Source organism: Rhinatrema bivittatum, chromosome 2, assembly GCF_901001135.1.
Source record: "Rhinatrema bivittatum chromosome 2, aRhiBiv1.1, whole genome shotgun sequence".
Taxonomy (NCBI): Eukaryota; Metazoa; Chordata; class Amphibia; order Gymnophiona; family Rhinatrematidae; genus Rhinatrema; species Rhinatrema bivittatum.
This window is the reverse complement of record NC_042616.1, coordinates 479,136,542-479,164,148: the sequence shown is the minus strand read 5'-3', so window position 1 is coordinate 479,164,148 and position 27,607 is coordinate 479,136,542. Positions and strand designations below refer to the sequence as shown.

The window sequence follows — 27,607 nt, the reverse complement described above, 5'->3', positions numbered from 1 at the left end:
ATGTTGAGAGAGACTAGAATGTAGCTATTGCCCCCATGTAAGCCTCTCTGAAGGGTATCTAACAGGGAGAGGTTTAGCAACTCAGAGCTTAGTGATTTACTAAACCCTTACTGATGGGGGTCGAGGACCTCTTTCTCCTCAAACAATGGTCTTAATCAATTTTGCCAAAAATGGTAATGAAGAAATTGGCCTATAGTTAAGGTCTGATGGATCACTACCAGTTTTTTTCTGAAGAGGCCTCACTGAAGCTTTCTTCTGGTAGGAATGATTACTCCTTGCATTAAGGATAGATTCACTAGGACACTCAGGGAAGGTGCAATGTTATCTTTAGCTATTTTTAGAGTAGTTACATTACAAGGATTCAGAGAGCAATACGAAGGATTCAATTTTGAAATAATCTGTGTAATCTCCTTGAAGGAGGTACTGTCAAATGATTTCCAAGAAGAGGCCATATCTTGGTCTGAATCTGAATACCAAATAGGTACTGAGGCAAAACTATTGGTTAGTTTAAATACTTTAGAATTAATAGGAAGCATATATTTATTATTTATCACAATGAATGTTAATCCCCGGCCCTAAAACATTTATGATACAATCCCTAGGAGCAGTTATAAATTTCTTTGCAATTATAAAAAGCTCTTTGGGGTTATAGCCAATTTCTCTAATATGTTTTGAAAAATAAGACTATTTGGATTCATTAATTAAGGAATGGTAAGTATTTAATAGTGATTTACACTGAGTCAGTGAATCATTGGTAGGGATGTCAGGACCCAACCTCCTTGTTAGGTCAGAATGCCAGACCTGGGTCTAGACAGAGAGCCAGGCATTGGGACCCGGCCTCCAGGTTGGATTGCGGCATCAGGCCTAGGCTTGGGCTCTGGCCTAGGCCAAGGGACAAGCTTTGGGACCTGGTCTCCAGGTCAAGTCGTGGCATCAGGCCTGGGTCTGGGCAGAGGCCCCTGTATAAGGACCTGGCCTCTAGATCAGGTTATGGCATCCAGTTTGGGTCGGGCCAAAGCCCAAGTGTCAGGACCCAACCTCCAGATCGGTTTTCAAAATCAGGCCTGGGATTGGATTTTGGCCTAAGCTTGGATCAGGTAAGTATTAATTTTTTAATTTCCGGGGGTCTCAACTGAGGCTCCGTTGTCAGTCCGTGCCTCTGCTGAGAACCCACCCAGCATCACATTCAGGCCTAGGCCTTGGCCCTTTCCTTGGGTCTCAGTCTATGCCCTAGGCGAGGCTTCAGCTTTGGGCCTAGGCCCAATGCATTAGTTTAAAACGAAACAAACAAATAAAGTTTGTTTCATTTGGGGGCCCCGGATTTGGTTTGAAGCTCCCTGATTGAAATTAATTAGCCTTATTTATTATGTTTTGCATTTTTGTTTTAAACAAATGCATATTCGTAATCATTGGTGCATAGCTTGTGCTATTTACATTCACTGTGATAGAGCATTTATCTATGAACTTTTAAGGCAGGTGTTAACTAGGGAAGTTGTTTGGACTAGGACTTATGTTTCACCAAAAGAGCAGAAATTTTGTCAACAATTGTACTAAGAGTGGATTCCAAACAGGAAACTCCTGAATCAATGTTATTGGATGAAAGGAATCAAGCTCAGATTTGGTCAAATCCAAGATTTCCTGACTGCCAATATGTCCTCTATGCAAAATAAAAGCATGACAAGAAAAGTCAGAAACCAAGGCCCTGGGTCGGGACCAGGCCTCCAGATTGGGTCAGTGTCAGACTTCTGGGCTTTTCCATTGTAGCTCCTAGTTTATCTAAGTATATGCCAGTGAATTACGAAGGGATCTTGATATTAGAGTTTTTAGAAAGAAATTAAAGGCATTGTTTTTTAGGGGTGGCTATTTATAATTTGTTTTTTATGATTATTATATTGTTGTATGTATTATTTTATGACTGTTTTATTGAAGCCCACACTGAACATGATTGAGAAGTTGCAGTCTAGAAAAACTGTTAAATGAATAAAATAAAGAAATTGTGTCAGTAACAGTCAATGTATGTTGGCTGAATTTGCATTATTAGTTTTGTGTATTTTATAGATGTTTTTTTTAATTGTGATCTGTTTAGAACTAAGGAGAATGCAGAATATAAGGGGTTGATTTTAAAAGGAGCATGCACTCGTCCATGTGTGCGCAGTTCCCGGCACGCGCATGTTATAAAATCGGATTTTTAAATTTGTGAACGCATGTGCGGGTGGCCCATGACTCACACGCACTGGGGGGGGGGGGGGTGGATTTTGTAACCTGCGCACGGCAACGCAATCGGGCCTCCCCCAGTTCCCTTCCAGTCCAATCCAATTAAGGAGCAGACTGGGAGGGAACTTCCCTCCCCCCTGCCTAACCTGCCTTCCTTTTCCCTTCTCTACCCTGCCCCTAACTCCTACTTAGCAACCCCAAATGTTTTTATTTTACTACTTACTGCTCCTCCGAAGCAGAAATATTTTCCATGCGCCGGCTGCCTGCTGGCCTACACTTCCCCAGGACATTGGCTAATGGCCGCTGTCCCGGCCGGCCTCCATCCCACCCTGCCCCTCCCCACCCAGACCATGCCCCCTGGCCTGCCCCTTTCTCAGGGCCCAGCACTTCTGTGCATAACGGGTGTTAAGCATGTGGCTGGGCCTGTTCTAAAATGTGCACGGCACGCACAAGGCCCAGCCATGCGCATAACCCCTGCTTTTTTATGCGTGAGGCCTTTTGAAAATTAACTTGTAAATGTTTTAAACAAACAAGCAAGTAAATGAAAAGCAGCATGTAACACAAGTAGAATTAGGAGGTCATTTTTAAAGAGTTAAAGATGTAAAAATTAGTAGTCTGCTTAGCAGTTTGCGCTAATACCTATGTGAAGTGCTAAGAACTTTGAGATAAACTATTACCATAAAACATGCCCCTTTTCCTATTGCATGCAATATTTAGTGCATTTTGATAAATCCAGGCCTAAGTGTCTTAGTACTCTTGTCTGATGTGCTAGTTGTTCATGAATATCTCTATCCCAAGATAGATAATAAGGATGTTTATTTTTCTAAGTTCATGCATATGATTTTTCTTTAAGGAATTCTGGTAACATTATAATCTTTGAATCTAATTCTGTGTATTTTGAGAATAGGTTTTGTTTATTGTACTTATGCACTGTTTCTTTACCTTTTTTATATTTTCTCCATGGGGCATTCTCTATTTTCTGCAGCCCACATTCAGCCACTATACAGCTCTGCTAGTTAGCCAGTAATACAATACTGAGGGCTGTCCTAAAGTTAGCTGGTTATACATAGCTGGCTAACTAATCATTTATATTCAGTGTTGCAGCCTCACCGCTGAATATACCCAGCTATCTTAAAGTTAGCCAGCTATGTATAACCAGCTAACTTTAGGACAGCACTCTGGCCCAATCAGAGTTGGCCTGATAAATCAGCTGGCTTACTCTGAATATCGAGTTAGCTATTTAATTTATCCAGCCAACTTGACTGCCCTGAAATGCCCATTCCCTCCCCCTGACTTGTCCAGCTAAAAATAGCATGCTACGCCAGATAGGAAGCTAAATGGAGTCCAGTGACCATAGCCGAATATTCAGAGGTGCCACTTAGCCAGCTACTTGCAATTTTGAATATCGGGCTCCCTAATTTTGATTCTCTTTCACCTTCTTTTGTTACCTGTACTTAGCTCTGTTGTTTCCCCCTTCCTTCTCTTTTTAACTCATCCAGGCTATTTTATCTTCTTTCCTTTTGTTTTTGCTTCCCTTTTTCTTTTCATTTCCTCTTTGTCTTCATTTTTCTTGTATCTAACTCTCCCAGTTTTTCTCAACTCCAACGATTTTAATATAAATGCTGCTTGGCCCTCTTCTCAGAGGGCCAAGCTTCAGACATTGATGAGAACTTCCCAACTCACTGCAGCATCTGGAAAGATCATTCAAGCACATAAAAACATAAGAAATGCCATGCTGAGTCAAACTAAGGTCATAAGGCTCAGCATCCTGTCTCCAGTTCAGTAACAGAAAGGCAGTAAACAGTGCACAAGAAACATTCCTTCCACATGTAGCAGATCCAAAACTAGAAGTCACAGACCGAACAAATGAATATAAATTCTCAAAGCACTTGATAATTTTGGGCAGGGCTTTGGGGAATCATTATCTAGTTCTCCCAAAAGGTATCACCTCTTTTTGAAGCCTTTAGAATTCTAGAAAATCGTCAACTCCTACACCAAATAAAAAGGTAATATTCTACCAGTTTGGTAACACAGTTTCTTGAACAAATTTGTTGATTCTCTTGACCTTGGGAGATGAAATCCTCCTGGCTATGGATATAAATTGCTTTATTACTGGATTTACTTTAACCTTTAGCTCAAGAAAGAGAGTTAAACTACCCTCTCCCTTTCTTAGAGAGAACAACAGCCCATGGCTGACTCTCCCTAACTCCCTTCAACATTGACTCCCAGTGACTCTTTGAGTCATCTTTCATAATTTTGGGCCATGGACCCACCCTTTTGGGATGGGCCCTTCTATCACTCACACAAACCATAACTAGCACCTTGAATTTCCCATTGGTAAAATGTTCCTGTTGTAGAACCTATAGTAAGGTCTAGTAAGCCCTACATATATGTCCCAGTACGAACTTGTATATAATTATATTTTTCCCATTGTTCTTTATTAGATCATTCTTCATTTAGTATTTACTTGATAGGGTCAAAGACTGGCTGATGCCATTTTGAAAGATGGTGGCAATCATCCTAGAGCCTAGGGAACCCACTAGGCTACCAAGAGCTCCAGGTATGACTGGAAGTGGATTAGGGTGGGTAGGGGATTTGGGCGAAATGACATTTAAGGGGGTTGGGTGTTTGCAACCAGAGGGGGTTGTTTCGATTTGGAGGGGTATATGGAACTGGGGGAGACTTTTGTTAAAGGGGAGTGCTTTGGGAAGAGAGTGGGGCATCGTTGAATGATTTAATCTTTTTTTTTTTCACTTTTTCTCCTGCTGGTCCACCTTGACAAAGGTCTACCCAGACACCCAGTGGATTTTACATGGAGGGAGGGGATATTTTGGGCTGGTGAAGCCCTTTAATTTTAAATTCTGTGACACTGGGATGTGCATTAGCATCCTGATGCCTCTGAGAAAATGTAGGTACAATTCCTGAGTTGTAGCTACCTTTTCGAGAAATTACACGGTTTACATTATTTGATACCTTCCATGACTTCCCATTCCATCTGGCCAACTCAGCCATTTGCCAAGACCTCTCTGTCCCATCCCAAGGGCAGAGGTCTCTTGTCACCTGGTCAGTGTCCACACTGCTTGAAATTAGTTATGGATGAGCTGATTTGCATGCATTTGCAAATTTTATGCATGCAAAACAGCTCACTTCAATATGATGTGGTTTTTTGGGTAAAATATTGCGTGATATTGACAGTATATGTACATTGCGCGATAAATAGCATTTTTCATTCAATAAACACTGTTTTTTGCAAGTTAAATGCTTATCGTTGCTTTTAGAATTCTATTTCGAGGTCTATATGCTCTTGCAGTGATGATCTTATCACACTGCAAAGTGATCTTAGCGTGGTTTTAAAACTAACTAGTCTGAAAAAAACAGGTACAGAACTTTTGTTTCATTTAGTCACATACCATTAAATCTGTGATATGCTCAGTGATGCTTCATCCATTGGCTTTTATTAGTATTTTTAAGTACAGGATTGTTCAATAGACATTGATTTAGAGAACAAAAAGATTTTGATTGATATCATCTCAATGAAAGCCAGAGGCTTCTAATTTGCGTTTTTCTTACTTACAAAAGAACATTTCTACAAGTATTTAAGTTACACTTGACAGATAATAACTGGTAAATTTATTCTTATAACCTCAACATTTGGATTATCACTTTCTCTTGCAACAGTATTATTGCATTGGTCTGAAATCAGTTTCTCCTCATAAAGTAGAACAAATATTATAAGCAACAGTTGAACTAAGCTGAGAACAAATGGAAATTAGTGTTCATTTCATAGAAACATAGAATATGATGGCAGATAATGGCCTATTTTCCTTTTCTTTTGCAAAACCAGAGACCTTACTTGATCTCCAGCTTCACACTTGTTTTCCCATAACTAAGGATCCTCTATGCTTATCCCAGGCTTTCTTGAATTCCTATATTATTTTTGCTTCCGCCATGTGAACTGGGAAACTGTTTTATGCATCTCCCACCTTTATTGTGAAGATCTAGTTCCTTGTGCTTTTCCCTGAGTCTGCATCCCTTAATTTTCCGGCAGCTTCCTCCTCCTCTTTTGGCATTTCATCACAATCACAAACTGGCCTCAACTGGGATTACAAAGTAATGAGACTTCATTATATCCACCCATATTTTTTTTTCTCATTTTAAACCCTCTCCACTGTCCATACAGCCCAATCATTGCTGTGAGACGAAGGAGCAGTTTTCAAGGAGATTTCTGTGAGAAAATGTGTGTTTACCTGCAGAAACTCATTCTTTAAAATTGTCCCCCTTCTATATGGAGGAAAAGTGCAACACCAGGCTAAGGCAGTGGAAGTACATGTAGGGATTTCATTTTGAAATCCCTGCATTGTGTTTACTCCATGTACTTTGCATGAACAAAGAATGCAGGGTAAGAAATATCACAATGGCATCACCCTAGATGGATGTTCAAAGAAAAACTTCAGGGAGAATTTCCCTTTGAAAATCAGCTTCTAAACATGTGGTTACAAAGTACCAGTGGGTCTACAAGCATTGTGGGAAGACTGAAAATTGGCTTCTTGATGTTGCCATTGTAAAAGTGCTGGGGAAACTTTCACCACTTTGTGCTCTATGAATGTTTCCTTTGCAGCATCTCCAGTCCTGGCCACCTTAAGAAGAAGAAGTCAGGTTTGGGAATAAAGTGATTTCCATTACTACTCCTACTACTTACCAGTTAAATAGTGCTAAAATATATGTACAGTACTACATTAGATATGCCCAGTTGCTCCTGCACTGCCAGAACCCATCTTCAAAATGGCACTGGCTAGTCCTAAGGCTTTGCCATTTTTCTGTACAGCCATATCACATATATCCATATAACAGAATGGAACTACCAACATAAGAACACAAGGGCCAGTTAGTGCCATTTTGAAAACAGGGCCCTACAGGAAGGAAAAACTCAGTTACTTCTGCTCAATTTTGACTTCTTACAACCCACAGATGGGGTAAGCTGGATACAGGAAGGGTGGAGGGATAGGGAATGCCCAGAAGGGGTTATGTTTTTATTTCAGCAATATGGAATGGGGGAGGGGAATTCTGACCTTTTTTGTTTCCTTTTGTTTTTTTATGGTTTTTTCCAATTTTATGTTTATTTTATTTCAAGTAAGTGAAAAAAACTGAAATAAACATCAAACAAAACTAAAAACAAATAAGATTACATAATCGAATAATTTATTTTTCTGTTCTCATCCCTAACATCAAAAACTCACAGTAAAAACTTTTTAAAATATATCCAAAGCATAAAGCCTGTGAGGGAGTCAATTGGACATTTAGATTATCGAGGGGTTAAAGGGGCACTTAGAGAAGATAAGGCCATCTCGGAAAGATTAAATAATTTCTTTGCTTCGGTGTTTACTGAAGAGGATGTTGGGGAGGTAGCAGTACCAGAGAAGGTTTTCATGGCTAATGATTCAGATGGAATGAACCAAATCACAGTGGACCTAGAAGATGTGGTAGGCCTGATTGACAAACTGAAGAGTAGTAAATCACCTGGACTGGATGGTATACACCCCAGGGTTCTGAAGGAACTCAAAAATGAAATTATAGACCTATTAGTAAAAACTTGTAACCTATCATAAAATCATCCATTGTACCTGAAGACTGGAGGGTAGCTAATGTAACCCCAATATTTAAAAAGGCTGCAGGGGCGATCTGGGAAACTACAAACCAGTTAGCCTGACTTCAGTGCCAGGAAAAATAGTGGAAAGTGTTCTAAATATCAAAATCACAGAACATATAGAAAGACATAGTTTAATGGAACAAAGTCAGCATGGCTTTACCTAAGGCCATGGCTTTACCTAAAACCTCTGCTTCACCCCCATGATTTCAAAACCGTCCTTCAAACCCTAATCTTCTCTGGTCTGGACTATTGCAATTCTCTACTAATTGGCTTACCTAAATCATCCCTAAGACCCTTACAACTTCTTCAGAATGCTGCTGCCAGAGTTCTGACGGGTAAAAGAAAATTTGATCATATCACACCCGTACTCAAGCAATTACAATGGCTCACAATTGAACAAAGAATCAAATTTAAGATCCTCTCAACTTTACAGAAAGCAATATACAAAGCAGACTACACCGCACTTGATGACATCATTCATATCCAGTACTCTCCACACACAACAAGATCAACTAGTAAACTACAGCTAGTGATTCCATCACTCCCTTATGCTAAACTCTCTTCCACCAGAAACAGAGCCATTTCTATCATCGGCCCAAAAATGTGGAACTCCTTACCTCAGTTCCTCGCCTCTCAAGAAAACCCAAAATCTTTTAAGAAAGAACTAAAAGCCTGGCTACTCTGCCAATCTCATACTGACAGCCTGCACAACAATCTCAAAACTTAATCCCACAGCTTCCCATATTTTGTCATTTATTCCCCCCCTCTGTCTAATCATCCTGTTTCCTACAGATATCTAAGACTATTTTATCATTATACTTGATCTCAGTCTATTCAATGTACCTTTCCTTTGGTACACCTTATCTGGTTTATATTCAATGTGCCTATCCTTTGGGATAGCTTGCCTTGTCCATATGTTTGACATGACAGTTCTCAGATTGTTAAATGTTGTTTTTCTTCCATGTCTTCAATAGTTTTATGTAACAGGTTGTTATAATTGTAAACCGGAGTGAAGGCTACTCTGCTCTACATCGGTATATAAAAAAATGCTAAATAAATAAAATAAATAAATAAGGCAAGTCTTGTCTCACAAATCTGCTTCATTTTTTTTGAAGGAGTTAATAAACATGTAGATACAGGTGAACCGGTAGATGTAGTGTATTTGGATTTTCAAAAGGCATTTGACAAAGTTCCTCATGGGAGGCTTCTAGGAAAAGTAAAATGTCATGGGATAGGTGGTGATGTCCTTTTGTGGATTACAAACTGCCTAAAAGACAGGAAACAGAGAGTAGGATTAAATGGACAATTTTCTCAGTGGAAGGGAGTAGGCAGTGGAGTGCCTCAGGGATCTGCATTGGGACCCGTGCTTTTCAATATATTTATTAATGATCTGGAAAGCTATACGATGAGTGAGGTAATCAAATTTGCAGATGATACAAAATTGTTGTAGTTAAATCACAAACAGATTGTGATAAATTGTAGGAAGACCTTGTGAGACTGGAAAACTGGGCATCCAAATGGCATATGAAATTTAATGTGGATAAGTGCAAGGTGATGCATATAGGGAAAAATAACCCATGCTATAGTTACACAATGTTAGGTTCCATATTAGGAGCTAGCACCCAAGAAAGAGTTCTAGGCATCATAGTGGATAACACATTGAAAATTAATAGAAAGGGAATGGTGAATAAAATGGAAAATGTCATAATACCACTGTATCGCTCCATGGTGAGACCACACCTTGAATACTGTGTACAATTTTGGTCGCTGCATCTCAAAAAAGATATAGTTGCGATGGAGAAGGTACAGAGAAAGGCAACCAAAATGATAAAGGGGCTGGAACAGCTCCCCTATGAGGAAAGACTAAAGAGGTTAGGACTTTTCAGCTTGGGGAAGAGACCGCTAAGGGGGTATATGATAGAGGTGTTTAAAATCATGAAAGGTCTAGAACAAGTAAATGTGAATCGGTTATTTACTCTTTCAGATAATAGAAAGACTAGAGGGCACTCCATGAAGTTAGCATGTGGCACATTTAAAACTAATCAGAGAAAGTTCTTTTTTACTCAACGCACAATTAAACTCTGGAATTTGTTGCCAGAGGATGTGGTTAGTGCAGTTAATGTAGTTGTGTTTAAAAAACGATTGGATAAGTTCTTGGAGGAGAAGTCCATTACCTGCTATTAATTAAGCTGACTTAGAAAATAGCCACTGCTATTACTAGCAACAGTAGCATGGGATAGACTTAGTTTTTGGGTACTTGCCAGGTTCTTATGTCCTGGATTGGCCACTGTTGGCAAAGAATGCTGGGCTTAATGGACCATTGGTCTGACCCAGTATTTCATGTTATTATGTTCTTATCTATATTGTTGCAGATCCAAGTGTTGTCTGTGAAAAGACATAGTTTTCCTACTATCTCTCTGTAATAACACAAAAATATCCTTGTAGAAGTCTTCCTTTCCTTTAATGTGAACTGCATTTATCTGTACCTTCTGTGTTCTATCATTCAAAATATTTTTTAACCCAGCTTACTACTTTAAGACTCAGATCTAGACAGGTAAGATTTTTATTGAGCCCCTATCCAGAAAAATGTCAAAGGCATTCACAGGTCTAAATGTACTCTAAGTATTTCCTGTATTTGATGAATTTGTGAAAGTTTTATCTGGGGAAAAATTTATAATTTCTTGATCACATTGCTAGTTAGTTCACAGGTCACTTGATAGGCATCCTGTACATGACCATGCATGCAGTTTATATACTTTTTTAGTGAATTTGGTACTCTTGTAAGAGTGAAGTACTGGGATAACAACAAATGTAAGCAGAAAAAAAAAACCATATAATTGTCCTCACTTTGGCCAACCTAGTGTTTTTATCTCAACTCTGTTGTAAGGACTGTAGATGTAGGGTGAGTGGATAATTCAGGTTCCATAGATATTCATTTTTAGGCTGATCTGCTGAGATTTCCAAGTCAAAACTAATTATTACTAGTTATTTTTTGGCGTTTTAGCAATGTGGATACCCAGCTAGTAGGGTACAGAACTGAGACCAGGAAACCATGTCTGATACAACTGACAGTCAAATTACTTTAACATAATAATTACTTCTGATTACTGCTGGCTAGCTCAAAGTAGACAAATGATTTCTCCTTTTCTGCTGCCTTGCATATCTCACCTTTCCTAGCTCCCCTCTCTCCTGCATTCCACCATACATTCCAGCAGAAATTGATGGCCAAAAAGCATTCACAAGTGAAAATACTTGCAACAAACTGTAGTCAGTTCAGAATTTTTTTTCCCACAGTTTGACATTTGCATTAATGATACTAAAAAGTTAGATAATACGCATATTTATGTGAGCACGAGAGAAATTTCACAATTTATAAAAGGAAAGGAAAGAGTTCTGTACTGCATAATAAGAGATAATTGAAACAAAAATAAGTCTTCCTGAAAAGAATCAGTTATCTTCTATATGTGGCAATGTAGATGAATTTTAATAAAAATATAATGCATACAGTGTTTTAAGAAAAATGTATCATTTTGAATGCAGAATACTTTGCTTTAAGTAACGTGAAAGAAGAATACTCATTAATCTTTTCATTTATAGGTTTTTAAATTGCAGTCACTGTTTGTGGTAGTTTCTTTTAAAGATTTTTTTGACAGCTTCCCATATTGGTCAATATTCAAACAGCCACTGAGTAGCCAAGATCATTGGCTAGTTTCAGCCAAATATCATTAGGCAGATTTTCAGCTAAAAATCACCCTCATTTTAAACAGACAAGTTTCCTCTGGCTAAATTTATCAAAACAGGATTTCCGGGCTAAATTTAACAGGTAAGGGATGAAAATCACTGCTAACTGGTTAAGTAAAAAAAAAATGTAAAAAGAAAGACTGTGGGGCTCCCAATAATGCCTCCTAACTACCCCCTTCCATATTTTAAACAAATACCTGGTTCTGAAACCCCCCTCCCCCCCCCACTGATGCCCACCCTTGTGATATTTTTTTATAAAAGTTTCCTGTGGCTGCAACCCTCCCAATCCTGCTTACCTAATTTAGGGGGGTCACTTACTAAAGGTTCTCTCTCATTTTGCGTCTATGGGAAAAATGCTTAGTAAATCAGGCCCTTAGAAAGAAACTGTGACAACCACTGCCTCTCAATCTCTCCTTCCCTCCCATCTATCCACCAAAGCAGAAAAAAAAAAAACATGGTGGTGGCAGGCTGTCTTATCCTTCCATCCCATTTGCCCCAAGACAAAATATACTTTAGTAGTGAGCTGGGAGGCCACAGGATGTCAGGGCAATGCTAGAGCCCAGCCAGGAGGATGGTAAGCCTGTGTCTTCCTGGTGTCACCGTCGTGTTACCTTTTGGTTTGAGCCAGGTAGGAGAGAATGATGGAAGGACCGTCACCACCACAGTTTCTTTCTGCTTCAGAGGGTAGGGGGGAAGAATGGAGGGGCTGTTGCTGTCATTATTTATGTTTTGCTTTGAGAGGGAGGGTGATCAGAGGGGCTGTTGGCATCACAGGTAACTTTTCATTCCATCAGATGGGAGGGAGAAGGTTGACTCGCACTAGTAGGCCAGATTGAGTCATGCAATTGCAGTGTCTAGATTTTGCAGTACAATTTAGGGTATCTAGAACTGGAAATCAATGTTAGCCTTGAAATTTTTCCTCCCTGCTGTCACACCAATCTGCCCTGGGCCTGACCAGAATTTGGTCAGTTAAATTTAGCTGTCTATTGAAACTAAGGCATAAATATAGACGATTAATCTCATTGATGTTTGAGTACTTTCATCTAGTTGACTAAGTATTTAGCCAACAAGATCCCTTTGAAAATTGACCTCACAGTGTTCATTGTGGGAGGCATTTTGAGAATAAGCACACAGCTTGCAGATTTTCCCTTTGAAAATGAGGGCTGGCAGCTGCAAAGTACCCAAGTTAAAGCAACTGCAGTGATTTCAAAATGAAATCTCTCCATACTTTCTCTCTTCTAACTTAACCCTACTCACTTTTCATTGTGGGCAAAAGTAGGTGCGCTATGAAGCCGCGAGCATACTTTTTAACCCATGCTAGAGAGGGGACAATCCAGCAGTAAAGCCTTGGCAAAGAAGACACCTTTCAGAATCATAAGTGTTGATTCTGGAGGGATGATAGGGGAGTAGAAGAGGAATCAAGGAAGCCTTGGTGCCAGGTGGAGAGATTCATTGCCAGGGTGCGGGTGGGTAGGAAATGACAGTTTGTTCAGTTGCTAGTGCTGTGAGGAAGGGGGTGAAGGACTCATTTATTGGTTGCTAAAAGGGATACTGGTACTTTACTTTTACTTTTTTTTAATATTGAGTAGAGGAGGGGAGGGGGTTGAGAGGGGAACTGAAGCTTGTAGACGCTATTCTTTTGATTACAGTGGGAGGGAAGGGAGATTGGGACTGGCAGAAACTATATTTGATTACAGTGAGTGAAGGGAGGAAGAGGAAAAGGACTGAGGCTGGTGGGAACTATTATAGCTGTACTGAATCTTTCATCACAACAAATAAGAGAAAAATCCAAGAAAAAATAAATAGGCAGTTTTATAGCAATACAATAAGAAATAAAAATATTAATAGGAAATAAATGAGAATGCATCAAATACAAACACTCATTATATGGGGCTCAATAAAGAAAAATGAAGTCAAGAAAATTCTATTTTACCAAAAAGCTGAATGAATTATTTATAATAACCCCAATTTAATCAATCCCTCCCATATTAGTTTATAACAGTTTTATCAGCAATGAAGGTCTCCAAGTGTAAAGGATCTATGAAAATATATTTACTACCAAGGTAATTAACAAGACATTTGCAGGGAAACTTCAGGAAAAAAGATACACCTAAGAAAACAACATGTTGCTTTAGCTGTAAAAAAGCCTTTAAACACATCTGGGTTTCCTGGGAGATGTCAGGAAATATTTGGATCTTATGTCCACAAAAACAGCATTTTTGTTTTTAAAATATTGCCTCAAAAGTAATTCTTTCTCTTGATCTAAGGCAAAGAACACAATCAAAGTTGCTCTAGTTGCTATGTTATCTAATGAATCTTGCAGAAAAGCAGTAACATTTGCATTAGTCAAGGCAGGCAGAGCTCAGACATGGTCAAGAATCAGGTAGTGGTCAGTGACAGGAGGAGTTCAAGCACAGTCAGAAGTCAGGCCGAGGTCAGTGGCAGGCGGAGTTCCAGCGTAGACAGGAATCAAGCTGAATTCAGAATCATAAATCCATCCAAGGGCAGGCAGGATGGACAGGCAGGTAGAGAGGCGAGGAACAACACAGGTGGTCAGTCAAGGGCACTGAAGACTCCAAGGAACTGAAGACTGACCATGAACAAAGACCAGACGAAGATTTGAAGACTGATTACAGAAGAAGACCACAGGAACAAGGAACGAAGGAAACCAGGAACTGAAGAGATGAAGACCAGGAACAAAGGAAATGAAAACCAGGAACAAATGAGATGAAGACCAGGAAAGCTGAGGCAACTCCCTCTACTTCTTAATAGTGGACCTATTGCCGCGGCAAGGAGGAGCTGCAGTAGTGGCTTTTTATAGGCCTACATCTATGAGGTCATCGTCGGATGCTGTTGGCCTTTTTCCACCTTGTGTCCTTTAAGAGTAGCAATGTCAGGTGCGCACACACCTTAGGAGGGCCCGGGGAAGCGGCAGCATCACACTTGGAGCAGGAGAATGAAGCAATCTGCTACATGTCCATTTGGAAGCCTTCCCTAGCATTGGGGCTTCTTCCACTAGACTTGGGGCTGGAGGTAAGTGCGGCGGTCTGCGGGCCCATCCTGCGGACTGGCAAACAAAACAATAAGTACATTTTTTGCCCTAACATTATTTTCAACAATTTCCATCCTATTATGAAGCACTAAACAATCCTTTATTGGTAACTAAGGATGATTGCACCTTGGTTACCATATCAGACATAAATGCAATTTGTTTACACAAATCATTTACCCTAGTGTCCAAATCAAGCATTTCATCAGCTGTTCCTGTGGAGAAGGAGCATAATTGTCCCACTGTATTTATCAGCAAAGACTCAGTCCAGATCACCACTCTCCAAATGTCTTTAAGTGTGACCATATCGGTTCAGTAAAGCTTTCTACTGTTCCTAAAACACTTGCTCCAAACAATGGAATAACCACGGAAGGGATAGGAACCTCCAACACGGCATTGGAGTCTCTAGAAAAAACATTCGCAGGAATTCTCTCTTCACTAATTGTCCCCTCTGTAGTAGCAGATGCATTAACAGCCTATGAAGGCTGACTTTCATTTATAGATCTTACATCTTCCTTGGTATCTACAACAATACCCACAGAATCTAATATATTAATTGAGAAAGAACAGATACCTCATTATTCCCTCCAGAGGTGACCATTAGGAGAGATAGAGGGGTGGGAGCTCTGGAGCTGAGGGATGCCTCACCTGGAAGCTGAGGGATGCCTCACCTGGAAGATTACCAGACACAACTCCAAACCGAATGGTAGATCAAATAAAGTGGCTATCCAGAGGTCCCCCCACCAGAGTTGAAGCAGCCACAGGTGCCAATAATTTCCCTTTTCTTCCCCATGACAATGTGATCAAAAATGGGGCATAGGGGTTACCCCTTTGGCATGCAGCTTTGGTGCACTGGCAGAGGTGATGGCACTATTGGCTATCTGCTTTTGAATGATCTTATGCTTCACAAAGCCAAGAATCTGGGCAGTCTGCTGTACTGCCTAATGGAAAAGGGCCAGGAAAAAGTCAGCAGGAAGTTGGTAATTCTGTCAAAGTGCCACTGACAGCCTGCATTTGAATGCTTCTCTGCCTCACAAAGAGAAGGTGGATAGTTTTTTTGGGGAAACCCATATTTCAAGTTTGTTGTTTCTTTTCAACAATAAAGGAAAACAAGTTGAATTGTTTTTAAAATGGGCTCTAGTAAGTAAAGAGTTGAAGTCAACTCCTCAAAGAGACTGTGGAGAAGAAGACCGGAAGGCTCATTTCCATACCATTCCCAGCAGCCCCTGGGAGAGGACTCCAGAGGTCACAACGAGTGATCCAAGCTTTGAACTCCACAGCCCCAGCTTCCAGAGGCCTGCAATCCTTGCAGCAGAAGAGGACTAGAAGGCTCATATGAGTAAGGTTCCCAACAGCCCCCAGGAGAGGACTCCAGAGGTCACAGTTTGCAAGCCAGGCTTTGAACTTGACAGCATTAGCTTCCAGAGACCCACACCCCTCATAGCAGAAGAGGACTGTAAAGCCCATCTGCATATGGTTCCCAATAGGCCCTGGGAGAGGACTTCAGAGGTCACAGACCGGACTTCTCTTGTTGCCTGCTGTGGCCCCTGGACTGGATCCTAGTTGTTCCTTGACTCGCTCCACCCCTGGCCATTTCCGGGATCATCCTCGCAGAGGCCCACCTAAGAAGGCTGGTATTGGCGAAGTCCCTGTTTGCTGAAAATTGTGCCTGATCACACAGAACTCATCCCAAGTTATTCTAGGCCTGCTATGGTTCCAAAAGCATCAACCGCAATTTGATTGGTCCACAACTGATCTCATCCAGTGGGGTTCGCAGTGCTCAGAATCTTGTCTAGGACCAGAAGAGCCTCCCCATCCATTGATCGTGTCTACTGCTCTCCCTAATCTTCTTCTACTGGGTAAAAGGTCTCAGGAGACTCAGACCAGCTCTTGCACCATCCAGAAGAATATCTTGAGGGCTGTCTTTGGACAGCTGAAGGAACGGCTAACTCAAGGAAAAGCCGAACACAAACTTTTAGTAAAGGAACAGAACTGAGTGATGAAAGGATTTAAATCCCTTTTGGCCTATAAGGAAGAGGAAATTCAGAATTTGCATGCTCTTCTGCAATAAGAGAGGGGAAGAAGGCTTCCCTTTACAACTATTTCTGCTCGTCGGGACCATGGGAATGCCAAAATTGGCCCTACCCCATCTGGGGTCCCGGTTGTTGGCCAAAACAACTCTGGAATATTTTTCCCTCCATCTTCAGTAAGACTTCAGTCCCTGGAATTGAATGAACTAGGGGGCAAAACTAACCACTGGACTACGGAACTTGCCGTCTCTAACCAGGAGAGCCATTGGAGCCTTAAAGATGTTGACAGATGGTAGCCCGGTCACAGTGACCCACAGGAAGGAGGATTAGAGGAGGGGTACTGTAACATTGACCGGCCATGGAGCTTGTGGGCAGCCTCCCTCACCTAATGATGCACTGCATAGCAAGAGTGAGCCCCTGCTCCCCGGCAATGAAGGGAAATGCCCCTGACTCAGCTCTCCTTTTCGTGGCCCTGCTTGCTGCTGGTACTTTTTGAAGCACGGCGGAGATGCTGCCGCCATCTGCTTCCTCTAACTCAACCTCCTAGGTGCGCAAACACACGCCTCCCTACAATATTTAAAGGGCCCGAAGCAGGAAAGGGCTGCTGGCCCTTCCTGATGATGTCATTGGTCTAGGACTATTTAAGACAGGCTCTGGCAGTCAGAGTTTGCCTTGGCAACAGGTTGCCTCACCTATCCTGAGTGTAGTTCCTGAGTTCCCGCGTTCCTGTTCCTGAGTTCCAATCTTCGTTCCTGCTTGTTCCTGATCTTGAGTTCCACTATCCGTTTCCTGCCCTGCCTTAGTTCTTTCACCCTGCTCTTTGGACTGACTTTGGCTTGACACTTGGACCGAACCCGACTATTTATTTATTTATTTATTTATTTATTTAACACTTTTTTTATACCGGCATTCGTAGGACACATCATGTCGGTTTACAAGTAACTGAGAAGGGAAATTACAATGAACAAGGGAGGGGCTAACTGGGTAATATGCAAAATACAAAGGAAGAGAGTCAACAGCAGAATTACAACTTTTTGCATTCAAGTTAGGGTTAAATATGCAAAAGAACTTATAAACAAATTAAGCGAGGCATGTACACTTGAGAAATTAGCATATGAGGGCTTATATACAGTAAGAGGAGGCAAGTGCACATATGTATAGTTAAAAGCTAGTGGGGGGGGAGAAAGGAGGGAGGGAGCAGGGGGGAGAGGGGCGGGTGGGGTAGAGTGAAGAAGGGTACAGTAAGGCACGAGTACTTGAGGGAGGGGTTGCTAGGGGGTGAGAGGGAGGGGTAAAGGGGGGGCTAGGAGTGCAAGGGAAGGAAACAGGAAGGGGTGGTATGAAGGCTGAGTGTGAGCTGAGGTGGTTCGTTTTTGTTTAACGACAAAATTAGGGTTGAGAGGAGTTGGGGTATGCCTGTCTAAAGAGCCATGTTTTGATTCCTTTTTTGAAGTGGCTCATGGATGGTTCTAGGCGGAGGTGGACGGGGAGGGAATTCCAAAGTGTGGGGCCCGCAATAGAGAAGGCTCTATCTCTGGTAGTGGTAAGGTGCCCAATTTTAAGTGAGGGGATTTGGAGAGTGCCAGCAAGGGAGTTTCTCGTGGGGCGATTAGCTTGGCGGAATTGTGGCATATTTTCAAGCCAGGGTGAGTTGTTATTGTATAGAGTGTTATGGAGGATGGTGAGTGTTTTGTACTGGGAACGGAAGGCGATGGGGAGCCAATGGAGGTCCTGGAGTATGGGAGTGATATGGTCTGTTTTTCTGGTGTTTGTAAGGATTCTTGCCATGGTGTTTTGGAGGATTTGGAGGGGTTTAATGGTAGATGCTGGTAGGCCTAAGAGGAGGGAGTTGCAGTAGTCGAGTTTGGTTAGTATAGTGGTTTGCATCACAGTACGGAAGTCGTGGGCGTGGAGGAGGGGCTTCAGTTTTTTGAGGATTTGGAGTTTATAGAAGCCCCCTCTTAGTAGTGACTACGAGTATTCCACCTGCCTCTGACCCTTAGACTGGAACTGACTACGAGTTTACCGCCTGCCTCTGACCCCTGGACCAGACCTGACTTCTCTTGTTGCCTGATGTGGTCCCTGGACTGGATCCTCTTTGTTCCTTGTCAAGCTCCATGCCTGGCCGTTCCCAGGATCATCCACGCAGAGGTCCACCTAAGACTAGCCGGCCCTGGCACCCAAGGGCTCAACTTGCGGGGAATGAGGGCTGGTATTGGTGAAGTCCCTGTTTGCCTCTCCTTCCCATCCAGCCTCACCTCCCCGATGGTGGGGACCTGTGGGGGCCTTCCCCTCACAGGTAGTACTAACCCCACCTCAGGCCAAGGGTCCACCTCCGCAATAAAAGTCAACCCTTAATTGAATCCTGGATATGTCAGATAAGGTAAGTTTATACAATGTAAGTTATTACATACCAGTGGAATTTCATGTCAAAAATGACAAGTTAAAAAGCACTCCCCCTCTCTCTGACCCCAGCCTCTTTCTCTCCTCCCCAATCTGATCCTAGCTCTCTCAATCCCTGCTTTTCCCCAGTCTGACCCCAACACTGTGTTAGGAGCACGGCCTTCAGGCCCTGTTAGGAGCGCAGAGGCACAGTCCCATCTCAAGGGAGGATGTGAGCCCCAATACATACAGCAAGAGGTGAGCAGGTATAAGCACAGGTGGAGCAGGAGCAAGGCTAGACTGAAGACAAAGTGAGGAATATCTGGAACAGGAACAAGGCAGACTCAGCCCTCCATTGAACCTACATGCACCAATGAGACCCAGCAATGCAATGTTGGCCTTGAGAGTAGCCCTCCAGCCACTCGATAGCCCTTCCAGACCCGTCGCTTGGGAATGACGACTGCGTGAGGCCAGATGGAGGCTGAGGGCAGGAACAAGAAGACTCAGATGAAGATTCAGGATACTCAGAGGATTCAGACGTAGATTTGGATACTCGAGAGACTCAGATGAAGACTTGGATACTCAGGAGACTCAGATGAAGACTGGGATACTCAGAAGACTCATAAGACTCAGATAAAGACTCAGAATACTTAGAGGACTGAGACAAGGACTCAGGATACTCAGAAAACTCAGACAAGGATTTGGGTTGCTTGGAGGTTTCAGGCAAGGATTCAGGACTCAGTCAAAAATACTGGGTGAGAACTGCATTACAGCGCGCCCTACGCAGCTGCCCATGGCTGATCGCGGACCACACTGAAGCAGAGCATGTTTTGGCAGTCTTAGGCATGGACGGAAGCAGGCACAAGGAACTCCGAAGACCGGGACAGGATTCAAGACTCAGGATTCTCAGAAGTAAGGCATTAAAAACAGGAGTCTTCCGGAGGCTTGCGCTGCAGACGAGAGGAAGGCCTTGTATCATGAGATGCCTTACACAGCCCCCCATGGGCTGGTCACGGACCATGACAGTGGCACGCCAGGAAGGGTGAACAGACGAGGGACCTGGGAACTGGACGAAGAGCTGAAGATGAGATGGACGAAGTCAGGACAGAAACATCGGACATCAGGAATGTGGAACATGGTACCTTAGGACATGGAACATCAGGACATCTGGACATGGAACATCTGGACATCAGGAAAACTGGACATCTGGAACATCAGGAACATGAGACTAATGACGAGGGAGCTCTGACAAGGGATGAGACCAGGAACACCAGGATGACAAAGTTCAGGAACACGAAGAACATGGACCAAAGATCCATCTAGGCACAGGAAGACCACGGAGGACCTGGATCAGGAAGAAGACCACAGACGCTGTGAAGACCAGATCCAAAGGCCCTGAAGAACTGAAGCAGGGCCCTTTTACAGGGCTGATCCAGGAACAGGCTGATGATGTCACTGCTGAAGGCCGTGGGGCTTTTTCCATCGCTGGCCCTCTAAAAGTTGAGAAGTGGTACGCGCCCATGCCTAAGAAGAGCTGGGAAGCTGAAGACATCAGCGGCGTCCATGCCACATGGAAGGCCAGGCAGGCCGTGACATTGGGGGCGGCACCCCTGCCACAAGAAGATGAAGATAGGCAGGGGCAGCGGCGGCTTCAGCCATGAAGGAGAACTGACGGTGGCACTAGGACTGCGGGGGAGCCAGGAAGCTGCGGCTCGGCCTGCTGCGAGGGACAGCATCAGTGTTGGTTGTAGGTAGGGACTGCTTGCAGCTAGGCCCACAAGCAGGATCCTAGCACATTCTTTCCCACCACTTCTTCAGTCTGTCTTCAGCATTCTTTCTCCCCCTTCCCAGTCTCTCTCCCCATCCTCCCCAGCCTTACCCCAGCACCTTTGGCGATCAAGCCCTTTTCTTGCCTCCTGATGCTGAGTGAGGTGATATTCTTCCTGTTCATGCTTCTTTGCCTGCTGACACTGCAGCTGATGGCACTTGGGCATGCAGAGTACAGGTTACAGGCATTAGCTGGGCAGAGAAGATAGGACCTGTAAGGAGGGAGTTCATGGACATGAGTGAGAGAGCTTGTTCAAAGAGAGGGGAACATGAACGGGAGAGCATATTACCTGCGGAACACCATACAAGAGAAACACATCAATTTTTTGTTAACATTTAACGTTTTGGGGCTGAAACAACATAAGGGTGATTGTGAGGTGATGTGAAGGTGGAGAAAGGAGCCAGTAGAAAATGAAACATTGTGCACAAGAGGTGTGTTTGAGTGTAAGTGATAACATTACAGAGATCCCCTAGCAAATTATATGTAGGGATCCTGTTAGTTTCCTACTAGAGCTTAAATAAAAGAATATGCCAGTGCTGTGGGGAGAGACTTGTTGCCAACATTTTGGGGTTTACAGCTCCCCCATGTGGAAGCTGGTGAATGGTAGGCTCCTCTGGCACTTAATGCCTTACCACCATTTTACCTTGTGGATCCCTTTTGCTTTTGAAGAAGCAGCATGTCTTTTGCTGTGCTCTCAATTGTCTATTAATTAACTTAAAGCCTCCCTGGAGTTATTTTTGTTTGGATAGGGGTTTCTTTCCACCCTCCCAGTCCATCCTTTAACTTTAATTAATTTACTTAAGTTTGGAGTGCCCAAATCATGTGGGTCTCAGTTAAATTTAGTTACTGTAAGTTGTTCTTCAACTTAACGGGAGAGGTCTCCTTAATGTAAGAGGGCCTGAGATCATCAAATCCAAGGAGAAGATGACTTCCAGCCATCCTGAGAGGAAGGAGAAGAAAGGGGAGAGAGGAGTGCAGATGGACCCCATCCACAGCCCAGGTACATCTACTTTACATTGGAAGAAGTAAAGTAAACGGTATCACCCTGATGCTACAAGAGGAGAGACAGGAGAAGGTCATGAACGCTAGGTAGGAGATAAATGAGTGTCTAAAATAAATTCCATCTTTGACACGTCACCTACGTTGGGAGGGAGGCCATTAAGTTGCCCTATTCCAATAGTATCAGTATCTAAAAAATGAATTCAATTGGATTTAACATCTGAATTTTAAAAAGACTGTAAGAAGTCACAAATTTACTAAAGAGCACTTGTACCATCTTGAAAGTGAAGTACACAGCTGTCAAGATTTTATATCCTCATTTGCACCTTATCAGTAAAAGAAAAATGTTGGAAACCATCAAACAGCTCTTATGTGTTTCACTAAGCAGTGACTTTATAGCTCGCCTATTGTATAATCATCAGTGCTGTGAGCAGAAACTTTAATGTGAGAAAATTAAGAGCAATGTGAAGAAGGGCCCTGAAATGAAACTTTCTCCTTGCACAGGAAACCCTGGAGTTACATCTTATGGCATAAGGACAGTGTTCCGCTTAAAATAAAAATTTGAGATCTGGCCTCTGGGTCTGGCATCCAGGTTCAATCATCACAGGGGTTATATATATAAACAGGATAATGTAAGGGACTATTACTAGGATGAATAAGGGGTCTGGGGATCTTTTGTGTGATAGCATACAAAGAAAACATAAGCCCAACAAGTGATGAGCCTGAACTATAAATAAATGGATGGACAGAGGTTTGTGGATGTATAACTTGCTGAATGTGAACTACTTTAATATCCTGATCCATTACCACCTCATTTAGGATGCAATAGTTGTATTAGTTATTTTTGCTATTATAATGAAATTATGCAAAATTGAACTAATGTACCAGAACTGTTGTTTTGTTTATTTGTATTTGAGACAAACTTTCAATAAAGGAAAATGTACAAACAAAACATCTGATACATTTTGAAATGAATGGATATCAGCTATCCTTATGGGAGCAATATTCAAAGGTTTTTATCCGGGTAAACTCATTTATCTGCAAAAAAACCATGTACCTGTTTTCACTCCCCCACATATGTGGGTAAAAATCTACGTGCTGCTTCATAGTGCACATATTTTTACTCACATAAAAAAAAGTTAGGTCAGGAGAGGGAAAATACATGCATTTTCAAATCACTGCATGTTCTCTCTGCAGCATTCTTTGCACCTTCTCCCATGCAGGTTCAAAGTATGTTTGACTGCAGAAGGACACCCATTGAGGGTTCTACTTGAAGCTTTGGAGGGTAATTTTCAACAATGTGCCTAAGCCGGCATATATGTGCTGACATGAGTGCGCATAAAGTTATATGTGTATTTTAGAAATTGTATGGTACCAATGGCACAGTTTATAAAAACATACTTTTCTCTCTCTGCTCCTCCCAAAACCTATGCATGTATATTATATGCATACAAAATGTATGTGTGTACTTTCTGCATGTCTCATTTTCACTTCCAGCAGTGCGCGGACATTAGCAAAATGACTCCATAGGTGAAGAATCCCCAATTTCATGGATAGGGATGTACAAGGACTTGCCCACTCTCTTATAGCCAGTGAAGGTGAGCTGTTCCCCATCTGTGGGGTAAGATGCAACCTCTGCAGGATATCCTGAATCTGGATGGACATCTGAAGCAATTTAACCACAGGTTCTCCTATCACCAAGAAGTAAGAACTTTCAAGGAAATAAGAACAGGAGCCACTCTTTGCAGGCAATGGGAAAGGTGGGTGCTCATGGCAACTAAGAAGGAAAACTGAGATGCTTTTCTACTCAACATGGTGGAGTACATAGCAGAAAGGTAAAAAGGCAATATGGGATAAGGTGTTGTCTGGCAGGTGGTCACACTCTGGCAGGCAACTGGGAGATGTTCTTAGCAGTGTGGACAATAGACCTGGCCAGACTGCAAGAACAAAATGGGCATTTTCTGCTTCCATGTACTATGTCAAAATGTAACTATGGTAACCAAAAGGGTGGTGGATGCTTGGAATGAGCTCAATCAGAAATGCTAAATGAGCTCCAAAAACCATGGCAAAAGCACAAAGAATTCATAGATGACAAAAAGGCAAGGAAAGTCCCATAGTTACTGGGGCCTAGGGTTAGGATTCTGCCAGGAAATGGGGCACACTGGATAGATTGTATGGTCCATATCTTCTCTAATTCCATATCTTCCTATCTTTCTATTTTTACAAATTGAGAACTAAAGAAGGCCCAGGAGCTCCATAATCTGGCTGGAGCAGCTACATGAGATGTAGGAGTGGGCCATAGATAAGGACACCAATTTACTGTATGTGCAACTTTGATGAAATAGCAACTACTGGACATCTAAGTGTGCACTTCTGTGGGAGGCTGTCTTTCTAGCTTTTACTCCAGGCACAGGCCTGATATTGGAGGCAGTTTTCAAAAGGATTTACACATGTAAAATTAGCATGAATTGTAGCAATTTTTGAAAGCCCATTTATGCATGTAAAACCTTTTGAAAATTACCCTCATAATATACAAAGGCATATCATTAAGTGAAATGGAGGAAATACCCAAAGTCAGGGTAACTGATTAGATTTCAAATAGGCAGGGCTGAAACTTTAAGCATTATTGGAACTGTTGCTTACTGTTGCTTTATATTGGGACTCTCAATGGTGTCAGCATTCTGACACATTTTCCCCATTCCTACAAGATGACTTTACCAAGTGGCCTAATCATCATTAGAGCAACAGAGCAATCATAGCCAGCTTCTCAAAGCCCCTCCACATGGCCTTGGAGCAAGGGCCTCTCCCTATGCTGCTCACCCTAGCCTTATACAAGCCTCATTCTCTTGTATTACTCTGATACAGGCTTGCAACCCAGGATCAGTGAAGATTAATTATTGCTTCATTCACATCCATTGGCCACAAACCTTACCTTAAATCAATCCCATGCTTTGGGGAAAAAACCTCACTTCTTTCACCTTACTGTGACTCACCCTACCTTTTACACCAGCTTCTTGCTTAACCCTCTATCTTTTCATAGTCACAGCCAGCAACTCCTACTCGGAGAAGGAGGAATGGGTACTGATGCACCAGCAGCAATGAACCTCCAGCAGAAGCTGGACCCGGGCCTCAGCTTTAACTCCTGCCTCCACCCAGAAGCAGAAGTTGGGCCTTGGCTTCCTCCACTTCTCTCCTCCTTAGTTGTCCCCCTGTAGGGCTGCCCCATCCCCTATTTTTCCACAGGATCTGCAACAAAGGTCCCACTTGGGACCTCTATTTGGAGATGGAGGAAGTTAAAGATGATGTGCCACAACTTGGCACAGACACCCTGGAGTGACCTGCAGCCTGCTCCTCTAGCTCAGCATCAGCTCTTATGGAAGTGTAGGTACATCTCTGGCGTGAGTGTGCCAAAATGTTGCTGGCATATGAGCTAAGCCTAGGCGGTTAGTTGCCAAGGTTGGCTGCCTGGTTGCTATCCAGGAACAGCTAACAGACATTCTTGATCTGATAGTCATGTAACTGGTATCTCAGAACCCTATCCCCTGTCTACTAGGGGATAGGGGTCCTATTCTTTTATACCATTTTTTTGTCTCTAATTCTTCCTTTCTTACTCCCTCCCCAGTTTTATGCATCATTAAAGCTTTTCTATAATGTTTAATTCATACAGTTTTATATATTTCAAACATTTGGGTATGTTGACTTTTCTTTGAATGCTAGGTGCCATGTAACCCCTTACTCAACTTGGTATCAAGGACAACTATTACACACATATGCATATACAATACAGTTAACCCCATTATCTAAGCATTATCTGAAGGAATAATCTGCAAATCTATCTGTATGCATATTACCTTCAGAAATCTCTTGCAAGTGCACCTAACTTAGGAAGTCATTTACTAAGCATTTTTCTCATAGGGATAGAATGGGAGAAAACCTTTAATAAATAGGCCTCTTAATTTCTATAAAGGAATACATTATACCCTGAAAAGGCTTATGATTTGTAGTCTTATAAAAAATCTTATCTTATTTGTAACATCCTGGTTTCTAAGATTTATTGTTATTGTCAAATTATTATTTTCGCATTCAACATATTGTTAATTTCCTTTCTTGCAGCATGACAAGTCTTAGATTCAAATCCACACTTACTTGAATGACATGATGTAGGGATATGGAGTCAATATCAAACAACCATGAGTTTGTTTTCTTTTATGGTCATATTCATTCTTGGTCTTTGGTGTTATGAGTTGAAGGTTTTCTTTCCTCTCAGCAATGTCAAGTGCAGAGGGCCCTGGTTCTTGCAACAAAGCAGAAATCCTGTTCTCTCAGACTCTCCTTAGGAAAAGGTCAAGGCCAAAATTACCATACCTTACAGTTAATCTGACCCTATAGAGTTACTCCTAATGAATGATCCAATATCCTTGCCTTATAGTTTCCTAAATCCTTAGTCAATGTGCACTCTTTATAAGTTACACCTGCTTGCTCATTTGTATTACTGACAAAGTAGAGGTTGAAAATGGGTACCATATACCAAATGTCTCTTCTTGCAGCTGATTAACTTCTATTATCAATTAGCCCACTTATTGCCATCATATTGGACGGTCACAAGCATCTGGGGCTTTGTACAACATTTTCAATCAGAAATGCTCTTTCTGAAACTCTGTCAGGTTCCCTCTCTTCAGATATAGGCTTAGGGCAGGGCTGAGCCCAGGTGTAGGTATTTGGGCAGGGCCTAGGACAAGCTGAGAACAGTTCAAGACTCTGGCAATTTGCAAGCAGGAAAAGGAGCTGACAGTGAGGGTGGCAGCCAGGACCTGGACTCATAAACCAGTTGCACCCTGAAGCAGGCTTGAGTAGTAAGCTGGAGTTGCAGGTTGGAAGCTGGAGTCAGGAATAGATCACACATTCATAAGAACATAAGAAATGGTTCATCAAGCTTAGAATTTTAATCCCATCCTGAAATGCCCCATGTATGTATGTGTATGTGTGTGTGTGTGTGTGTGTGGGGGGGGGGGGGGGGGGTGGATTCACCTGAGAGGTAGGACTTGCTGCCAGGAGGGGAATTGCTGTCAAGGGTTCCAAGATGTAGGAGTCTTTGGGAATTGGAGTGGCTCAGAGGCCCCTTGGTTTTCATGCTAAGAGAGTGGGAGCATGAGGGGGTATTATTGAATGCCCTGTGCTAAACAGTCCTTTAACTTTTGATTGGTTAATATGGTAATTTCTAATGTGCCTAGAGCACATTTTTTCATTACCATTCTGACTAATAGCATGCACATGTTATTGTAGCTTTATATTTAATGCATATGAGCAAAAATGTAGGGTATCATACTAAACAAAAAAAATTAGCCTATGTTTTAATGTATAGGTTCTTACCACATAGTTCAATTAGTGAAAAAAATTGCTTATTTTTAACACTAGGTTTTACCATAGAAGCAATTTGATAGTGTCTTTTCTTGTAATTTCCAATGTAGCCTATTTTGTGCAAGCACAAGATAGAACTAACAGGCAGCGGCTGACATGCTATGGGACCACCTCCTTCTTGGGTTGAGCCCACAAGTCCTGGCAATCGACTGGACTTACAGGTCGAGCATGATGGAAGAAATGGGCCAGATCTGTGGCCAACCTGAGGGTCCAGCAGGCTGAGAGTAAAGCAGAGTCGAGATCCAATCCAAAGTCAGGGCAGGCTGAGAGCAAGATAGAGTTGAGGACTAATCTGAGGT

General features: G+C 42.3%; 1 protein-coding gene across 3 annotated transcripts in view; it reads right to left on the bottom strand.

Annotated features, from left to right (window-relative positions):
• The window catches only part of LOC115086176, a 78,343-nt gene extending 52,044 nt beyond the window's left edge, over positions 1-26,299 (bottom strand). For all 3 annotated transcript variants that reach the window (XM_029592674.1, XM_029592676.1, XM_029592675.1), the window contains exon 1: positions 26,037-26,299. Coding sequence is in view for 1 of the 3 variants with exons in the window: in XM_029592675.1 (XP_029448535.1) it covers positions 26,037-26,047 (11 nt within the window). In the remaining 2 variants the exon portion in view is untranslated. The remainder of the gene's footprint in view (positions 1-26,036) is intronic.
• Positions 26,300-27,607: the final 1,308 nt, after the last annotated feature.